This window comes from Microcebus murinus, chromosome 22 (assembly GCF_040939455.1).
Source record: "Microcebus murinus isolate Inina chromosome 22, M.murinus_Inina_mat1.0, whole genome shotgun sequence".
Classification (NCBI taxonomy): domain Eukaryota; kingdom Metazoa; phylum Chordata; class Mammalia; order Primates; family Cheirogaleidae; genus Microcebus; species Microcebus murinus.
Window position 1 is genome coordinate 11,863,644 of NC_134125.1, and position 16,109 is coordinate 11,879,752.

Genomic DNA, 16,109 nt, shown 5'->3' on the forward strand with positions numbered 1-16,109 from the left:
GCAGCGGAAGGCCTGCAGAGTGGCAGCCTGGCTCCGTTTAGTACGCTGAGAGAGACTGAAGCATTTTAAAGTGAGAACAAGACCTTGTGTAGTATAAAATGTAAAACTGAGCTGGCAACAGTACTTAATGCTGGTTTTCTCAGTAAAACGATCTTGCTGTGTAAATGCGCTTAGAACAAAGATCTATTATGCGTCTCGGGCAGACAGACATAAAGCCGGCCTTTCCACATCTGCTTAGGCGGATGATGTTGACAAAGACAATGCTTGGCAAAACCGGTCTGATTATAAGGTAGACTAGTTTTGGACGTAAGTGATGGACGTGTCTCACTGGGACAGTTTCTTGAAGTCTGTCTGCAAACACTGGACCCCAGGGCCGGTGCGTGCATTTTCGGGGACGGAAGTTCTAGGGGTCAATGAATTAGGAAGACACGGCAGACTGTGCTGTCTGTCCTCTTAGAAGGTCACACTGCGCATCAGTGTATTAAAGGTTTGGAGAAACGCTACCACACAGGAAACTGACTCAGTTTAGCCCACAGCCCCCCCGCAGCCCCATACAGTATATCGTAACATCGCTCTGAAGGGCGTTTTAGACACACCGTGTGTACGCAACCGTCTAAGTCAACTGTAACCAAAAACACCAAGAACCTGGTTTTCCCTCAAAAGGATTTGCAGTTTTCCTTTTACAACATGTATCTTCATATAATTAAAAAGGTGCAATCTTTGCATGACAACCACATACTCTCAAACATGACTAGTGAGCTCATGAAAATTAACATTTGGCAAGGAAAAAACAGTATAAAGGTACCCTGTTCCACTCACCAGTGTAAAGAAAAATTCAGTATAGAGCAAATCTTTCATATTTAGCTCAGAAGAGAGGGGAGAGACATTCTACCTTTGTCATGGTTGGGCTTTCTGTTCTGAAACGAAATGGGGCAGGCCATGGGTGTGGTTTCTCTGCATAAGTCCCCTTTATTGATCATCGTACAAAAAAATCTTGGCATTCATTTGAAGAGAAAAGAAGTTACTATATCCAAATATTTAATATTTTAACATTGTGAAACTTCTACTTTTTATAACAGGGCTTGTTAAAATGGAGAAAACTTTTGGAAAAATTTTAAAAAGAAACTTATGACTTTATTAGAGTACAGGATCCAAAACACGTTTTTAGAAAAATATAAAGTGCCCAAATACCAACTTACACAGGTGATGCAGGCTTCCTGGAGCCGAACGAAGCATTCATGAAGAAACACATTTAAAAACAGTCTAGATACATATGTACAGTTGGGTCAGTAAAGATAAAACCATCTTTCTTGGCTCTGATGTTACTCTAATAAAAAAGAAATCAAACCAGAAAACCAACAATTATAACTCTCAGCATGCTCAACAGTCTCTTATTAATGCATCTCGTTAACATGAATTCCTTATTATCTAATTTTCACCTTTAAATGAGAGTAGTGTAAAATCCCCCCAACCTCAGGCAGGCTGGGTGTTGGGAGTGGTCACATTTTCAAATGCAAGTTCAACTCATCTGACGGATGGGGGACATGGGTACAGACAATAGCTAATTTGGGCTGGAAGGAGCTGGCTGGCCACGTCCCCGTCTCTATGAACTGCTCAACAGCCTTCCCTTGCTAGCAAGTGTCTCACGTGGCTCCCCCACACTGCAGTCATCCCAGGGTCCCCGGGGGTAAAGGAGAAGCAGCCATTCAACATGGAGAATACTGCATGCAAATGAGCGGCCGGCGGCCGGGCTGACCGGATCCCAGCCCCTGATGCCTCGTTCACTAGAGCAACTGCATTATTTTAAACGATGATAGCAAAGTAACTAGGTCCTAACTCCAGAAGTTAGCTTCTATTGGTTAATTACAAGATTAGCTCGCTTGAGAACTGGCAGGCCGAGACGGGTGGGGGTCTCAGAGCTGCAGGACGCCTTGGCACCTTCCCGCTCGATCACTAAGCACGTGGAAAAGGAGCCAGCGGTATCTGAACACAGCCAGGCTCTCCCGCGAGACCTCAGAACACGCCTGTCCCGATGCTTTCAGGGCACTGGTGGCTCGAGAAAGATCACACACGCGTCCCTCGCCGTAACTCTATCGTTCTTAAAAGTAAAGACACTATTTCTTTCTACCCTGCCACATTCAAAAATGTCTTCAAGTGACTTCTAAGGAATGAAAAAGGGCACAAAACCGCTTATTTCCTTTAAAAAACATTGTTTTTAAAGGTTCATTAACTTCTTTTTTTCTGATAACAAAAGCAAAACCCCATTTTTGGTCTTTCAAGACCAAGTATGATTTCTAAGAGCAATCGTTTTAACATCAGATTTGTACGGTACATCTCACTACAAAAAAAGAACTTACCACTGATTTAAGACCTACTCATGAACTGAAGCAGATTTTTATAATAACAGAAAGTAGTCATTTTAAAGGGAGGAATAGATGAATGCGGAAAAATCCATTCACAAGGCCATTACTATGCATTTTCTCAAAGAATTTTATGTAATAAAATAGAAAACTAATGATTTGCAGAGATGTGCATAAATCCAAGAGAGGAATATGGAAGGGAAAACTGGGTTATTTTCCCAATTTAAATTTCAAAAAAGATAAACACTTGAAATCTGTGTTTCATGTATTAGAAAAAATAAATTCAGATGATTCTAATTACCATTAGCTTATTAATGTCTCTGTCTCCAAGACGCTGCCAAGGCAGCGCACAACTTTACCTCCGAACATGCGACTACATTCAGGGTAAAGAGACAGCGATCTTGACTTAGGACTGCACGTGTTCCACAGAGAAATCAGAAAGAAACGATTGCAAATGTATAACCCCATCTGTCTAGCAAATGAAATGCTCAGAGACAAATGCAGACAGACATTAAGAATGGAAAGTGAATAAAAAGAATGCTCGTAAGAGTGTCGACTGTGAGACCTCATGAAGACAGAATGTCACAAACTGTCACCACAGGACAAGCATACAAGCCATGCCACTGACACAGTGCCTTTCAAATTAATTCACTAGTGTAGGCGGAGAGCAACATTGTCTTTGCAGCTGTAGGAGAGCACACGGTATTTAAACTTAGTAGGAGGCAACCAACCAGCGCTACTGGTTAAGTGGCTTTCCTGGTGGTGTGAACCAGAAGGATCCGTGGAGACGCCTTCTTCCGGAATCCTGGTCTCTTGGAAGGTAGCAGCAGCAGCAAAGGTACAATGTCCTCTACTAAACGTTACTCGTCTATGTTCTCTTTCTTTGCACTGTAAATATTCTGCACCGTTTCATAGACAAACTCCAGATCCTCTGGATACCGGATCTCTAGCTCCGCGTTCGGGATGTAGTGAGTGCCGGTAAACTCTGAGAAATAGCGTCCCACGTCAGGGTGCGAGATTTCTTGAGGTTCCACATTATATTCCAGGTTTTCTGTTGGCAAAGAGGCACATGGACAGTCTCATTACAATTTCAATTTCTGCAGCATCTTTTACCCAGAGAACCTGCTATCACCCCTTTCAAGTGGCATTTTTGGGGTGGAGGAGAGGGAGAGACTGAGACATTACGGAACCAGGAGGTGACAGGAGGAAGGCAACAGAGGCAATGGGAGAAGGCGGGCTGGCGGCGGGGGCCCCCCAAGAGCTCCACGTAAAGAGAAGTGTTTTCCTGTTCTCTGAGCAAGATGTCTGGCTCCAGCAAAACCCCAACAGTCTTTTGGGGACCAGTGAACTAGAGACTCGTCATGTTCCTCTGATTTGACCCAACAAATAGGCAAAAGTATGGGACGAGAGTATCCTCGCCTGCTCATTTCTCGCCAGTGGCTGGGCTTCTGAAGCAGCTGGGTCACTGGCGACAAGTCTCATCCCTGTCATCCTCATCATCCACCAGCGGGAGCCCCGCCCACACAGACCACTCCTGCCCAACCCAGTTCCCTCCGACACTGGCCGTGCGCTTCCCAGGGCTGCCGGGAGACACAGAAGAGGGGACGGGGAGTGGCCTGCACCCCTGGATCCTGCATGGGTATCAGCTGTTACTCTTTGTACCATCTCCTAGGAAACCCCCGCTCCTCTCTCTGCTCTATATTTTGCTACTAGAGAAAGAAATAGAAAACAAGACTTTAAAATAGAATAATTTTAAAAAGATAATACAGGAAAGGTATTTAAAAGGCTGAGATCCTTTGATATGTCGCCTCCCCTCCCCAAAGTACATGAAACACAGCTTCTCCACGGGCCCAACGAGAGGACCGTGTTTCGGGCGCCCTTCCTCGCCGACACTGCGTGTGGTCCAGTCCCCTGGTTTGGAAGAAGGCCAGCCACGTCTCCCGTGACCCGGGCCTGAAGGAGCTGGGCCGGGCAGACTGTCCCATTGTTCCCAGAGCAGCCTCAGTTCTGCCCAATGCGCAGCCGTTCTCTGCGCAGACCGTCACTCGATTGATTCAAGTGAGTCTCTGGGTGGCGCTCTCCACTGGGCTAACTAGCAGACACGCGCGGCAGCTTATTTGTTAACCAGCTCGGTTAAACAACCTGAGACACTAAAGCCGTGCGGAGGCCCCGACCCCCCAGAGCCCACGGGAGAGACACAGGCATCTTTCTGACGCATCGACTTTAAGTGTTATTTGTCTCTGGGGAGCAGGGAAAGCAGGTGCATAATGCAATCTGCAATTATTTTTTTTTAAAACCACCAAAACAGGAGGATTGAAAGAAATTTTATGCTACTGTGTTGTTTTAGGCTGCTTCTTCAGATTGAGGCTGAGGATATAGGACGGTTTAAAAATCACTACTGTTGAGAAATCACACGCAAACCACGTGCAAAGATGAATGTACCGGAAGTTGTTTATCCTAACAGTACTGACGACAGGGAAAACGTAAAAGCGGTCCTGCGGTAGGTCGCTGTGTAAATAAATGACAGCATATGAATTCAGCAACATGCTAGGTGGCCGTGAGCATGAGCAGCCTGTTTTCAGATCCCTCGGGAGAGGCAGGGAGAAGTATGTATTACTCAGACAAAGCCTGGAGCCCCCTTCAGGGGCTGCTCCGTTACGTGGCATAGCTACGCAGCTTAAACCGGACACTCACAATGCGCCGGCTGTGGCGGCTTCGCAGGCACCACGCCAGGTAACCACCCAGGAGTCCCCTCGCCGCTCCCTTCTGCAGCTGCGTGGGCTGCAGCATAGGGCAGCTGCCTGAGCCTCAACCCGGGACTCGAACCCAGACAGGGGACTCCCGAGCGGCAGGGAGCGAGACCTAAGAACCCAACAGCAGAGCGACAGGAGGGCGGGGCTGGATGCGCTCAGAGCGCCCTGCTGCCGGGAAGGGGCAAGTCTGCGGTTTCGGGACCTTCGGTTTTTCAAAAAGGAAACTCGGTAGTCTACTAACTGACATCTTCTGCTATTTCCATCAGATCCCTACAGATGATTTTATTTTCTTCATTCTGTTTAACATTTTTCAAATATTGGAATTGGGAAAAATCAATCAATGTAAAAAAAAAAAAAACAAAAAACAAAAACCCTAACCTGCAAATGCTTCAAAATGGCACTGGCTAAGAAAATGCCTTTTCCTGCCCACCTGCCACTGCCGTCTCCCTCCCCACACCCAGGAATGGGACCGATTAGTGACGCGTCACGGGCGTGTTGTCCTGGGTGGAACTTCCAGTGATGTAATCCCGGCATGGTGCCGTAACCACGCCAGCTGCCCAGGGCCTCTTGTTTGGACTTTCTTACAGAGCTGCACAGAAATAGTAGAAGGAGGGTAAAGAATTTGGGAATACCACGAAGAGATAAAAACCCCTTTGCTTTAAGGGGACCGCTGCTGCCAGTCGGCAGGACAGAGATATTTAAAGTAAAGAGAATTTGAGCAGGCCATTTAGAACAACTGCTTTGTTGCCAGTTTGCCTAGAGCAGTAGTTCTCAACTGGGGGACTCTTTTGCCCCCAAAGTGACATTTCTCAAGGTCTGAAGACAGTTGGTTGTCGTAATTGAGAGCTGCCACTGGCCTGGAGTGGGCAGAGGCCAGTGATGCTGTTAAACATCCTACAACGCACAGGACAGCCCCCGCCACGAAAAATCATCGAGGCCCAAGTGTCGCTGGTGCTGAGGTTGAGAACCCTGCTCTAGAGAAATGCAGCCCTAGGTTTTAGAATTTTTCTCTCTCTCTCTCTTTTTCTATGTATTAAGTGGCAGCCCGGTGTTGGTAATACTAAGCTTCTGTTGGGAGGAGGGAAAAAAACTCTGTCCGTTATTACGCACTGATCTGCCAGGACAAGACTGGGCAGCTGCTGCACAGAACCCTGACATGGGCTCAGAACAAGAGGCAGGAGAAGTCCAGGCAGGAACGCTGGGAAACCACGCGAGGGGTGGTGACAGCTCTCGAGGGTGCTTCAGCCCAGCCCGAATGCTACAGAAGAGCAAGGACTAGACTCAGCGCATTCGCCTGCCTGGGCTCTCGGCCTGCTAAGCAGCAAAAGAGGAAAGAATAAAAAGAAACTTTAACTTTTTAAGGAGAAAACAAGAAAACAAAGTTGGCAACTGTGTACTGTGAAGTCTGGAAAATAAATGCCAATCCACTAAGAAGGTTCTCTAAAAGTTTACTTTATGAAGAAGACAAATCTAAGTCACACAAAACTTACTTGAGTAAAACATGAACAAGGGACCACTTAAAAATTCTGGAAAATCCAGAAAAGTCTTTCCACACTCCCTTGAAGTATTCAACAAAATGCATCTGCTTATTTTATCTGAAATTTTTAGCTACTCCCCAAACATGAATACACACGCTATGGAAACACCAGCTACGAATCCTCCCTGGGCACCTGTCCTTACCTGGTCCCCTCTTGCCCCCCTGAGAGGACACCACAAGCAGTGTGAGTGCGTCTTTCTAGTCCTTATTCTATGAGCATACACATAAACCTATCTAAATACCCTACATATATACTTAAGGAAGATTTAGTATTGTTCTAGTGCAGTGTATTTATTTATACCGACCATACTCAAAGCATTTACCAGCAAATGGCTTATTTAATTGCAGCTTGGTATTCCACAGTATGCAGAGACCCCAACTAACCACGAGAGTCCTTATGAATGACAACCGTCTTGCTGTTTTAACAAGGGGTCCCCAAGCCTCCCTGCACACGTGTCAAGGGACCGAGAGTGGAACTGCTAGGCCGGCCGAGAGTGAGCACTTGAGAGTCTCCAATTTAAAGGACAGGGCCAAAGCGCCCTCCAAAAGGGCTGTGCCCCTTCCCACTCCACCCCCCACGCAGGGACCCTCCCCCCTCCCCACCCCCGCCAGCACACGCAGCTGCCGGGGACTGTGTGTGGGGTTGAGGTACAGGGGTGGAAAGTTGAGTGTCAGTCAAACAAGAGAAAAGGAAAGTGGCATTTGGCAAGGACGCAGCATGTACCCAGCGGTCTATGGGGTGCCTTATCATTACAGACAAAACGCATTTAACAACTAGATTTTCACATGGCAGCTAGAGTCCCCATCTTCCAATAGGGGCGGCGGACGTACATTCAGAACATCTGTGACAGTCACTTTCCATAGTATCTGAGTACCGTGGCTGGAACAGCAGCCTACCAAGGGCCAACACAGCATTAGCACACGCCCCCTACTGGGAACTAAAGTTACAGCCGCGTGGTGCTGTACACCCCTCCTCCGCCTCTGGAGTTCGGTGAAATCTGTCAGACTGAGGGCAGAATTCTCTCATCGTGCAAACTGAAACTATATGCAGGTGTCATACATGTAGGTGGTTTATAATTCACCCTTCAACTGTCTGTGGACAGCTAATAATTAGAACAGCATTCTTAATGGGTTCTACCCAGGTTAACAGGATCACTGGAGCCAAAGGTTAAACATTTAGAGCCAGAAAAGTTTAAAAACAAAATAAGTTCAATATAAACAAATTAACCCAGAAATGTTCAAAAACTTATTTAAATATTTTAAATAAGTGTTTTTAAAATTTAGCCTTTCAAGGTCTCCCACTGACTAAATATGGGCTAATAAAGCATAAAATTGTCTCACATGATTAAATGCATTGAATAAATAAAAATCCAGGAATCTATGGTAGGGAGGGGGGCAGTGCAGATGGGGGGGAGAGATGGAGGGAGGGGAAAGCTCTTGTGCACAGGAGTAGAGAGAAGAGCAGTAGGAAATCACACTCTGCAATCTCAGGCAAGGCTATTCAACAGGCGCTGGGACCAGCCATGATGTGAAAGGTCACTGGGGAATAGGGCATTCACAGGATGTCACAGCACGATCCCATGGGTTTCTTGTTAACTGCAAAGGGAAAACGGTCCCCTGTGATGAGTCACTGTCTTAGCCAAGGGACCAAACTCTGCCTCACTTGGAGGGGGACACCGAACACCGTGGGCCTCTGGATGAGACGCAGCATGAAGCACATAGTGTCTGACATTAAGTATTCCACACAAAAATATTTAACCTGATTGAATTAAGCCTCAGACTTAATAAGAGACACTAAAAAAGAAGTGCAGTGCGTAAGTCCTGGTTCGATCCTGATTTTTAAAACAACAACAAAAAGGTGTAAAAGTTATTTTTGTAACAATTGGGAAATTTGAAAACTGAATTGTTAGATATTATAAAATAACTGTCATTTGTAAGGTGTGATAATGTACTGTGGTAATGCAGAGAAATGTTATTTTTAGAAGATGCATGATAAAGTATTTAGGTCACGATGTCTGCAGTATTCTTCCAAATGGTGCAGAAAAAACTAAAATCTCTATAGATAAAACAAATATGGTAATTGTTAACTGTTGAATCTCCTGAAGGGTGAATAGGATATTTGATATATTCGTTTAACTGTTCCACATGTTTAAAATGCTCTTAAAAAGTTGTAAAAAAACAACACCTCTCGTTCGTCACACACTCTTTCTACTGGTCTCATTGCTCATACTTCCGTTCGCAAGCTGTCTCCCTGGGACCGGATTCCCTCCTCCTAGAATGTGAGCGTCTCCTGGGGGCCTGGAAGGTTCCGGGTGCTGGGACAGCCCTGAGAGAGCAGGGCAGGTTCAGTCACTGCACTCGTGGAGCTCGTGGCAGGTGAGGGGGTCATTCAGTCGCAGATAAAGGGCGGAGGTGCTCCGACTGGAAGGACAGGGTGCTCAGGAGCAGCAGCGCGGGGACCTGTGGCCTGATCTGGGGGAGGCGGAGGAGAGGCAGGGGTGAGAAGAGCTTCTGGAAGGAAAGGACACGAAACCAGGCCTGAAGCAGGTCGGGGGGCACAGCCTGCCAGTCAGGAGCGGCCGCAGGAGCGAGGACCCAAGGTGAGCAGGAATGGCGACCTCAGGGAACAAAGTGCTTGATGGGGCTGGCGTCTGAGGGTGGGAGCAGAGACAAGGCCGTAGGGGAGGGCCCACATCCCTCAGGCCTCATAAAGCAGTGTGACTGTGAAGGGGAAACTGGTGACAGTTCCAGCAGCGAGTGACCGCCGCGGTGCGTGCTGGGAAGATGCTTCAGCTACTGCTGAGAATGCGCTGTGTATGGCGCGTGGGCCTGGAGGCAGACGCCAGTTAGGAAGTGATGTGAGCAGAGACTAGGCCACAGTGACGGAAATGCAATGGCCACGGGGGAGAGAACGGTGGGTCTCTGGCCAGCTGGATGTACGACGAGGATGAGCAGACAGAAGCAAGAGATGGGCCCCAAGTGGTGCCATCAGTGAGATGGGACATGCAGGAGCAGGGTGGGCGGGGCAGCACGGTCTGTTCAGGGCTAAGAACTTGTGAGGGCCGCCTGATGGCCTGAGGAACCCCGCCCTCTGCCCGGACCTCTCCAGGTGCGACGCCCAGGGGCTGTCACAGAGCTGGGCACCAGCCCAGGGAAGAGCTCAGGATGGAAACGTGGCGCTGGGCGTCGCCAGCACAGACACAGCTAATGAGGCCAGAAGGCGAAGGGGACGGCCCAGAGGAGAGTCCCGTGGGGAGAGAAGACCCTGAATAGCGCCCCACGCTGGACACACGTGGGGGCCCCAGATGGAGCTTCTCTTCACCTCTGCAGCCCACAGCCCACAGCCCAGCCGGCGGCAGGCCCTGAGGAAGCGCTTATTGACCCGGTGCCCACACAGCTGCTAGCACAGGACAGAAGCCATCACGGCCTACTAACAGCGCTGCAGGTCTGAGAGTTTTCTGTCTCAGAAAACTTTAAAATCAAAATAGGCAATTCGCTATTACCCAAAACACAATCTGCTAACATTACCTGCAATCATTTGGTTCCATCTCCATTTTAGATATGGCAAAACAACAAGCAGATGCTCAGTTCTTTTCAAAGTCATTACAACATTGTGACGGAACCTTATATTGCCTGTGGACTCAGACATGATTAGAGATCAATTCCAATCTTCAACATGGACACTGGCCAAACCTAGAACACCTAAAACCAAATGCTCATTTTTACCTACTCTAAAAAGCCCATTTTAAAGTCAATATAAATGTTTTCCAGACACTCGAACATCAAGCATCAAAAGTCTTACCAGCAGCTCCATACAACAGACAGTGACAACCCGTGGGGAGTGCAGACACTGGCCCCAGTGGTGATGAAAAGGAACTCCCTCTGCTGGTGACATGCTCTGTGACGTACAGTATAAAGCGCTGACCAAGTGACCAGTGCTTGCACCATTGGCCCAGCAAACCAGTCAACAATTTCCAAATCATTCGCTGATTTTTAGAAACTGGTAGTATGTTTTTATTTGACACAGCTTCAAAAGCTACATACTGCTGTGGAGCCGCCATCTGTCACAGGGAGCACGTCAAAGTCCTCTCACGCCTGCCCCTCACACGGGTACAGGCTAAGCGACCTGCAGTCCCAATAAACAGATGTCTCTGCTACTGCTGTGATACAGAATCAACATGGAAACTTTTTCCAGCCTTTTTGAAGCTTCTGAGATTTTTATACAACCGCTATTTCTATTATTGGATTTATCAGAACATAACACTGAGTTAGGCCAGATGTGAAAAGGTAGGGCACGATAGTTAAGGATAAGGCTCCTTGCCAAGCCGCCTGGCTGCCAATTCATCCTCTGTAAGTTAAAGCTGACATGGCTTTCATGTGCCTCAGTGTCCTCATCTAGACAATGACGACGGTTCTCAAAAGGAGCTGATATCCATTAGAACACTGCCTGTCACAGAGCAGCACTATGTTAGCATTCATGATCATTTTTATTAATAATCAACATGAGTGAATCATTAATTAATGTGAATGAGGCAGACAATGAATGCATACTATTAAATGGTGGTGAAATTCAACAGGGACAAAGAAAAAGGAGACTCACACTGAAGGCATTCTTGTCTCTAACCTGCCTCCACAGGCTTTGTCTGTCCCCATCTCAGATCTGCCCTGGGCAAGCACCTGTCGGGGCTGACAGCAGCGCCCCAAACGCCTGCCAAGCACCTGTTAGCTCTCAGGTGCGCTGACAGCCAGGCTGAGGGCTGCAGTTCCCACTAGTGGACACACGAGGGCTCCTCTGTGGTGAGCAGCCAGAAGCCAGAGTGCTGTGGGCCACTTGGTGCCCTCCAATCCAGGCAGGCACCACATGGGCAGGACATAGGATGGTCCTCCTTGTCTGGGGGGAGCCAATGGCAGGGAAGCAGGACTTTCAGGAATTTGATTGGCATAGGCAGTGGCCAATCAGATCAGACAGCAGCAACACCTTGGGAGAGGGAGACCCTGCGAGGAGAGTGTGGGACTATTTAACCCTCCATGTGACCACACCAGGGCAATCCACCCATGTTCAGCTGAAAATCAATCCCAGTGAGGTCAGCCATGGGACAACTGCCATCACTCAATGTATTAATGACCCGAGTCCTCACACGTGTGCTTAAATAAGCCTGGGTGTCATGAAAGGCACAAAGAGAAGGAGCCACTTACCTTGGGCTGCATATCTACAAGAGCCATCCTCCACTAGAACGTTATAGAAAGGCTGATGGTGGCCGTGCGGCAGGCTGTGGACGTTCATATTCCGGATCCACTCGTGCCCCATCATGCAGGTGGGGTCCCAGCCGTAGATCACACAGTTATAGCCGTACCTAATTAACACAAGAGCACTGCAGATCAGGTCCCGGGACCCTGTCACAGCGACTGGGAAATGCACACAGAAATGGTTTGGCTCCTCTGAAGCTCATGCTCTTACCAACCTATCTGCTTTCACTCCATGGTGAGGCATTTTTCAGGACACCATGTCCCTTTCTACGAACACCTCTACAAATCAACACACCACCTCACTTGGAAAAGAATGAACTTTTTCAACAAAGAGGGATGGTTATACAAATGGAAAAAGGTATTGGTACCCTGGCCTAACAACAACACACCAAAACCAATTCTAGTAAAACAAAGACAATGTACAATGCAGAACTTTTAAAATATAAAATATTTTCATGACTCGAGACAGGGAAAGACTGCTTAAACAAAGCACTAAAAATACAATCTTTAGGCCAGGTGCGGTAGCTCATGCCTCTAATCCTAGCACTCTGGGAGGCCGAGGTGGGAGGATTGCTTGACCTCAGGAGTTCGAGACCAGCCTGAGCAAGAGCGAGACTCTGTCTCTACTATAAATAGAAAGAAATTAGCCAAACAACTAAAAAGAGAAAATTAGCTGGGCATGGTGGTGCATGCCTGGGAGGCTGAGGCAGGAGAATCGCTTGAGCCCAGTAGTTTGAGGTTGCTGAGAGCTAGGCTGATGCCATGGCAATCTGGCCAAGGCAAGAGAGTAAGACTCTGTCTCAAAAAAAAACCCAAAAAACAAAAAAAAAATCCTCTAATTTGACATCATTGAAACTAAGAGACTAATGGGCACTGACTCAAAACCTAAAAAATACAGGACAACTGGGGAAACATGAATTCCAACTAGATATTTGATAAGGTTAAGGAACTGTTTTTTGAGCTGTGAAAACAGAGAGAGAAAACCTTTACCTTTTAGAGATACAGACTGAGATAGCTACAGATGAAATGACACCTGATATTTGTTTCAATTAATCCCGGGAGAAGGGTATGGAGAGTGGATGAACCAGTGAAGACTGACCTATTATGGTAACTGCTGACGATGGGAACGGCTCATTATCTACCCTTACATATGTTGGAAAATTTCCATAATAAAGTTAAAAAAAAAAGAAAAAGAATACAAGAATGAAAAACACTAGCCCCAAACTGGGAAAAGACATTTGCAACATAGAGACTAGTATACAGAATAAAGAGCTACAAATCAATAAGGAAAACTAATGACTGAATAGAAAAATAAACAAAATACTAGCAGAATTGCTTAATAAAAGAAAACTTGGGTGGCTAGTAAACATATAAAGAACCTCAACCTGCTTAGTACTCAGGGAAACATAAACTAAAACCACAATGAAATATCACTTGCCATTTACCACGTGAGTACATTTTTAAAGGTCTGGCAATAACACTTGGCAAGAAAAGGAACTCTTAGCTCCTAGCCTGCTGGTGGGATAGAAATTGGTCCAATCACTTTGGATACAATTTAATTTTGCTGAGTACATAAGCCACGTGCACATCCTATGACCCAACACAGATCTGAACTGTGTGAGACTGAAGGACACGAGAGCAAGAACAACGAGGGAATGAGAGAGAAAACTCGTGGCTGACAGAGCTGCTTCCATATTCCTGCACAGAGAAGGGTCGAACACCTAAAGGCTGCTAAAAACACCAGAAGATCTCAGTTAGGCAAGTGAGTGGTTGCTTAAAAAACACAAAGGTTGAAGACACGGCTCAGCTTTCTGCTTTCTTGTCGTGGGCACTCCGTAAATGATGGATCGAAGGCGCACAGCCGCTGCTTCCAGAGCCAGGTCCTCCTTCGACTGTGTCACTGGAAACCGCTCCTGAGACACACGCGTGTCCTCTGCAACCCCACTGGAACGGACACGCAGGACAGGACAACCGACTGCACTCACCTCTTATGCTTCATAATGAGCCCGATGGAGTAGCAGACGTCTCTGTGCTTCTCATCGGAACGCAGCTTCACCTCCACGCCTACCTCCTCCTTCTTGCGCTCTATGTGCTCTAGAGTGTGCTGCACCAGATAGCCCACCGCCCCGTGCTGCCCCGGGTCTAGGGTTTGGATGTGCTGGAGGATGTCAAGCACCTTCAAGACAAGACAGAAAGACTAGGAGATAATATTTTCAGCTAGGCCTTTTCTTTTTCGCAGCTTGGGATTTAGACCTATCTACCTAGCCTACCAGAGGACGGCAAGGAGCCGCTGGCTATTCTCTGACCACTCTGACCACCTCTCACCAAGCCAGCGCCGTGAGCGCTCAGGGCTGGGGCCCTTCTCACGCTGGCAGCTGGCCCAGGGCAGCCCAACTCTGCCAGTGTGGATGCAAGGAGTTGTTCAGAAATCGGTGCATTGGAGCGAGCACTGGGTAAGCAGGCAAGGCCTGCCCTCTATGGATATTTGGATTAGGTGGACCTTAACAGGGTCTAACATTCATAATCAGTGTGGAAACTGTGGGAATCCCAATTTTTTAATACACAGAAAGGAAACAATTTGAACCTGCTACTCTTGAATTGGGAGGGAAAAAAATGGCAAACTGCTTTAATCAAGAGACCAAGAGGACGTTTTGACACTAATGCTAGATAAGACAGACAGGGTCACAGTGAGGGCAGGAAAGGCATGAGTTCACTTGGTTGACGATGTTATGTTAGAAGGAAGCCAGGTCTATCAGGGTTCTGGGATCCTACCGGCCACTTCAGTGACCTGAACTCATAGTGGAATTCAGTATTCAAGTGGGCAGTGGAGAAACCACATTTATGTAGAACTCAAACTACTACAGTCGCTGGCAGTAGCACAACTGTCCGACTGTTGTTACATTCTCTCTCGTGTACATGGGGCCTCTACAGAAAAATTAAAATCCAAATGAACTTAAAAAAACATGCAATTATTTAGCACCCATTATGTTTACAGCACTTTGCATAGGGTCCCTGACCAGCTTGCTGAGTCCTAAATTACAGGCTGCTTAGTAGACAAGGCAATCTGGATCGTAGGCTCAGATCCGTCAGACTAGCTGTTTTTAGTTTTAAATTAGTTTCTTCACTTATTAGATAATGATTAATCACTGTCCTATGATTTCCTGATGTTTTGAGCCTGCAGAAGTGTTGTGAAAACTAGTTTTGCACAACGTAAGACGTCATTATTCTAAAACCCAACCTCACCTTCCAGATTGAGATTCGCAGGATCCCAGTATTTAAACAAACACTGATCCTCTGCTGGTCACTGGGCCAGGTCCATCATATTTTTTAATACACTTAATCTCCTAATTTGAAGGTCATTAATATCTTGACCTTCAAATTGGGAGTTAAGATTAAGTGGAAAGAAAAAAATGTCCTTTAGTCCCTGCCAACTTCTAGAAGAGGAATCAGGCTTAGTGAAAGGTAGATGGCCTGAGGTCACATGTCCATGGAGACATGGAGTAAGGCTGTGACCCTGGTCTTTCAACTCTAGTCTCAACCACCATCACACTAGGGCAAGAGTAGGAGAATTTTAATTAACTACTATGAAAAGTTTCGAACACACAGAAATGGGCAGAATGGTATATCCCTGAGTACCACAAACCCAGTTTCAACAAGAATGGACTGATAGCCACTTCCTACTTCCAAGAGGGCGCTTTTATTTTGGGGACCCTGACAGTGTTTATCCTTTGTAGCGAAAAGCATCAACTTGAACAAGAAGCGTCTATCTGCAGTGCTTGCACAATGGCTGTCCTTGGGAACCGATGCAGTTCCAATGAGTTACTTTCCTGTCCCTCTGCCGGGCCCCACGCACACAAGCTTCCCCCCCAACCTTTCCCGGCACTGGCTGCCCCCCTTCTACAGATAAGTAAAATGGTAAGAAAACGTGGGTATCTTCGGAGCACAAAGGAAGTCTAGATAAGGTTCAGCAATAATTACCCCTCCCCCCCAGACGTGCGGTTGAGAGTGAAGGGGGACTGCAGAAACAGAGAGGACACTGTGCTATGGGGCCTGGCGTGTTTGCAAAGGACAGTGCTGAGGGCCAGGCACCGTGCTGTCCCCAGTCACATGCTCTAGGCCTAGAACACCGAGTGTCCACAACTTGTGGGGTGGAGATCTTGGAACGGGCTCTACCGCCGTGACGCACGCCCCATGCTGCTCCTCGAAGGGCTG

The 16,109-nt window shown here is 47.1% G+C and overlaps 1 protein-coding gene across 2 annotated transcripts in view; it reads right to left on the minus strand.

The window, feature by feature from the left end:
• Window positions 1-1,112: 1,112 nt before the first annotated feature.
• FBXO21 (F-box protein 21) overlaps window positions 1,113-16,109 on the minus strand; it is a 38,736-nt gene continuing 23,739 nt past the window's right edge. The window contains exons 10-12 of one of the 2 annotated variants that reach the window (XM_012756611.2): window positions 13,883-14,094; window positions 11,847-12,004; window positions 1,113-3,411 (exon numbers count right to left, since the gene is read on the minus strand). In XM_012756611.2, coding sequence (XP_012612065.1) covers window positions 3,221-3,411; window positions 11,847-12,004; window positions 13,883-14,094 — 561 coding nt within the window. In that variant the 3' untranslated portion in view covers window positions 1,113-3,220. The remainder of the gene's footprint in view (window positions 3,412-11,846; window positions 12,005-13,882; window positions 14,095-16,109) is intronic. The other variant, XM_012756612.2, reaches the window with a different exon arrangement.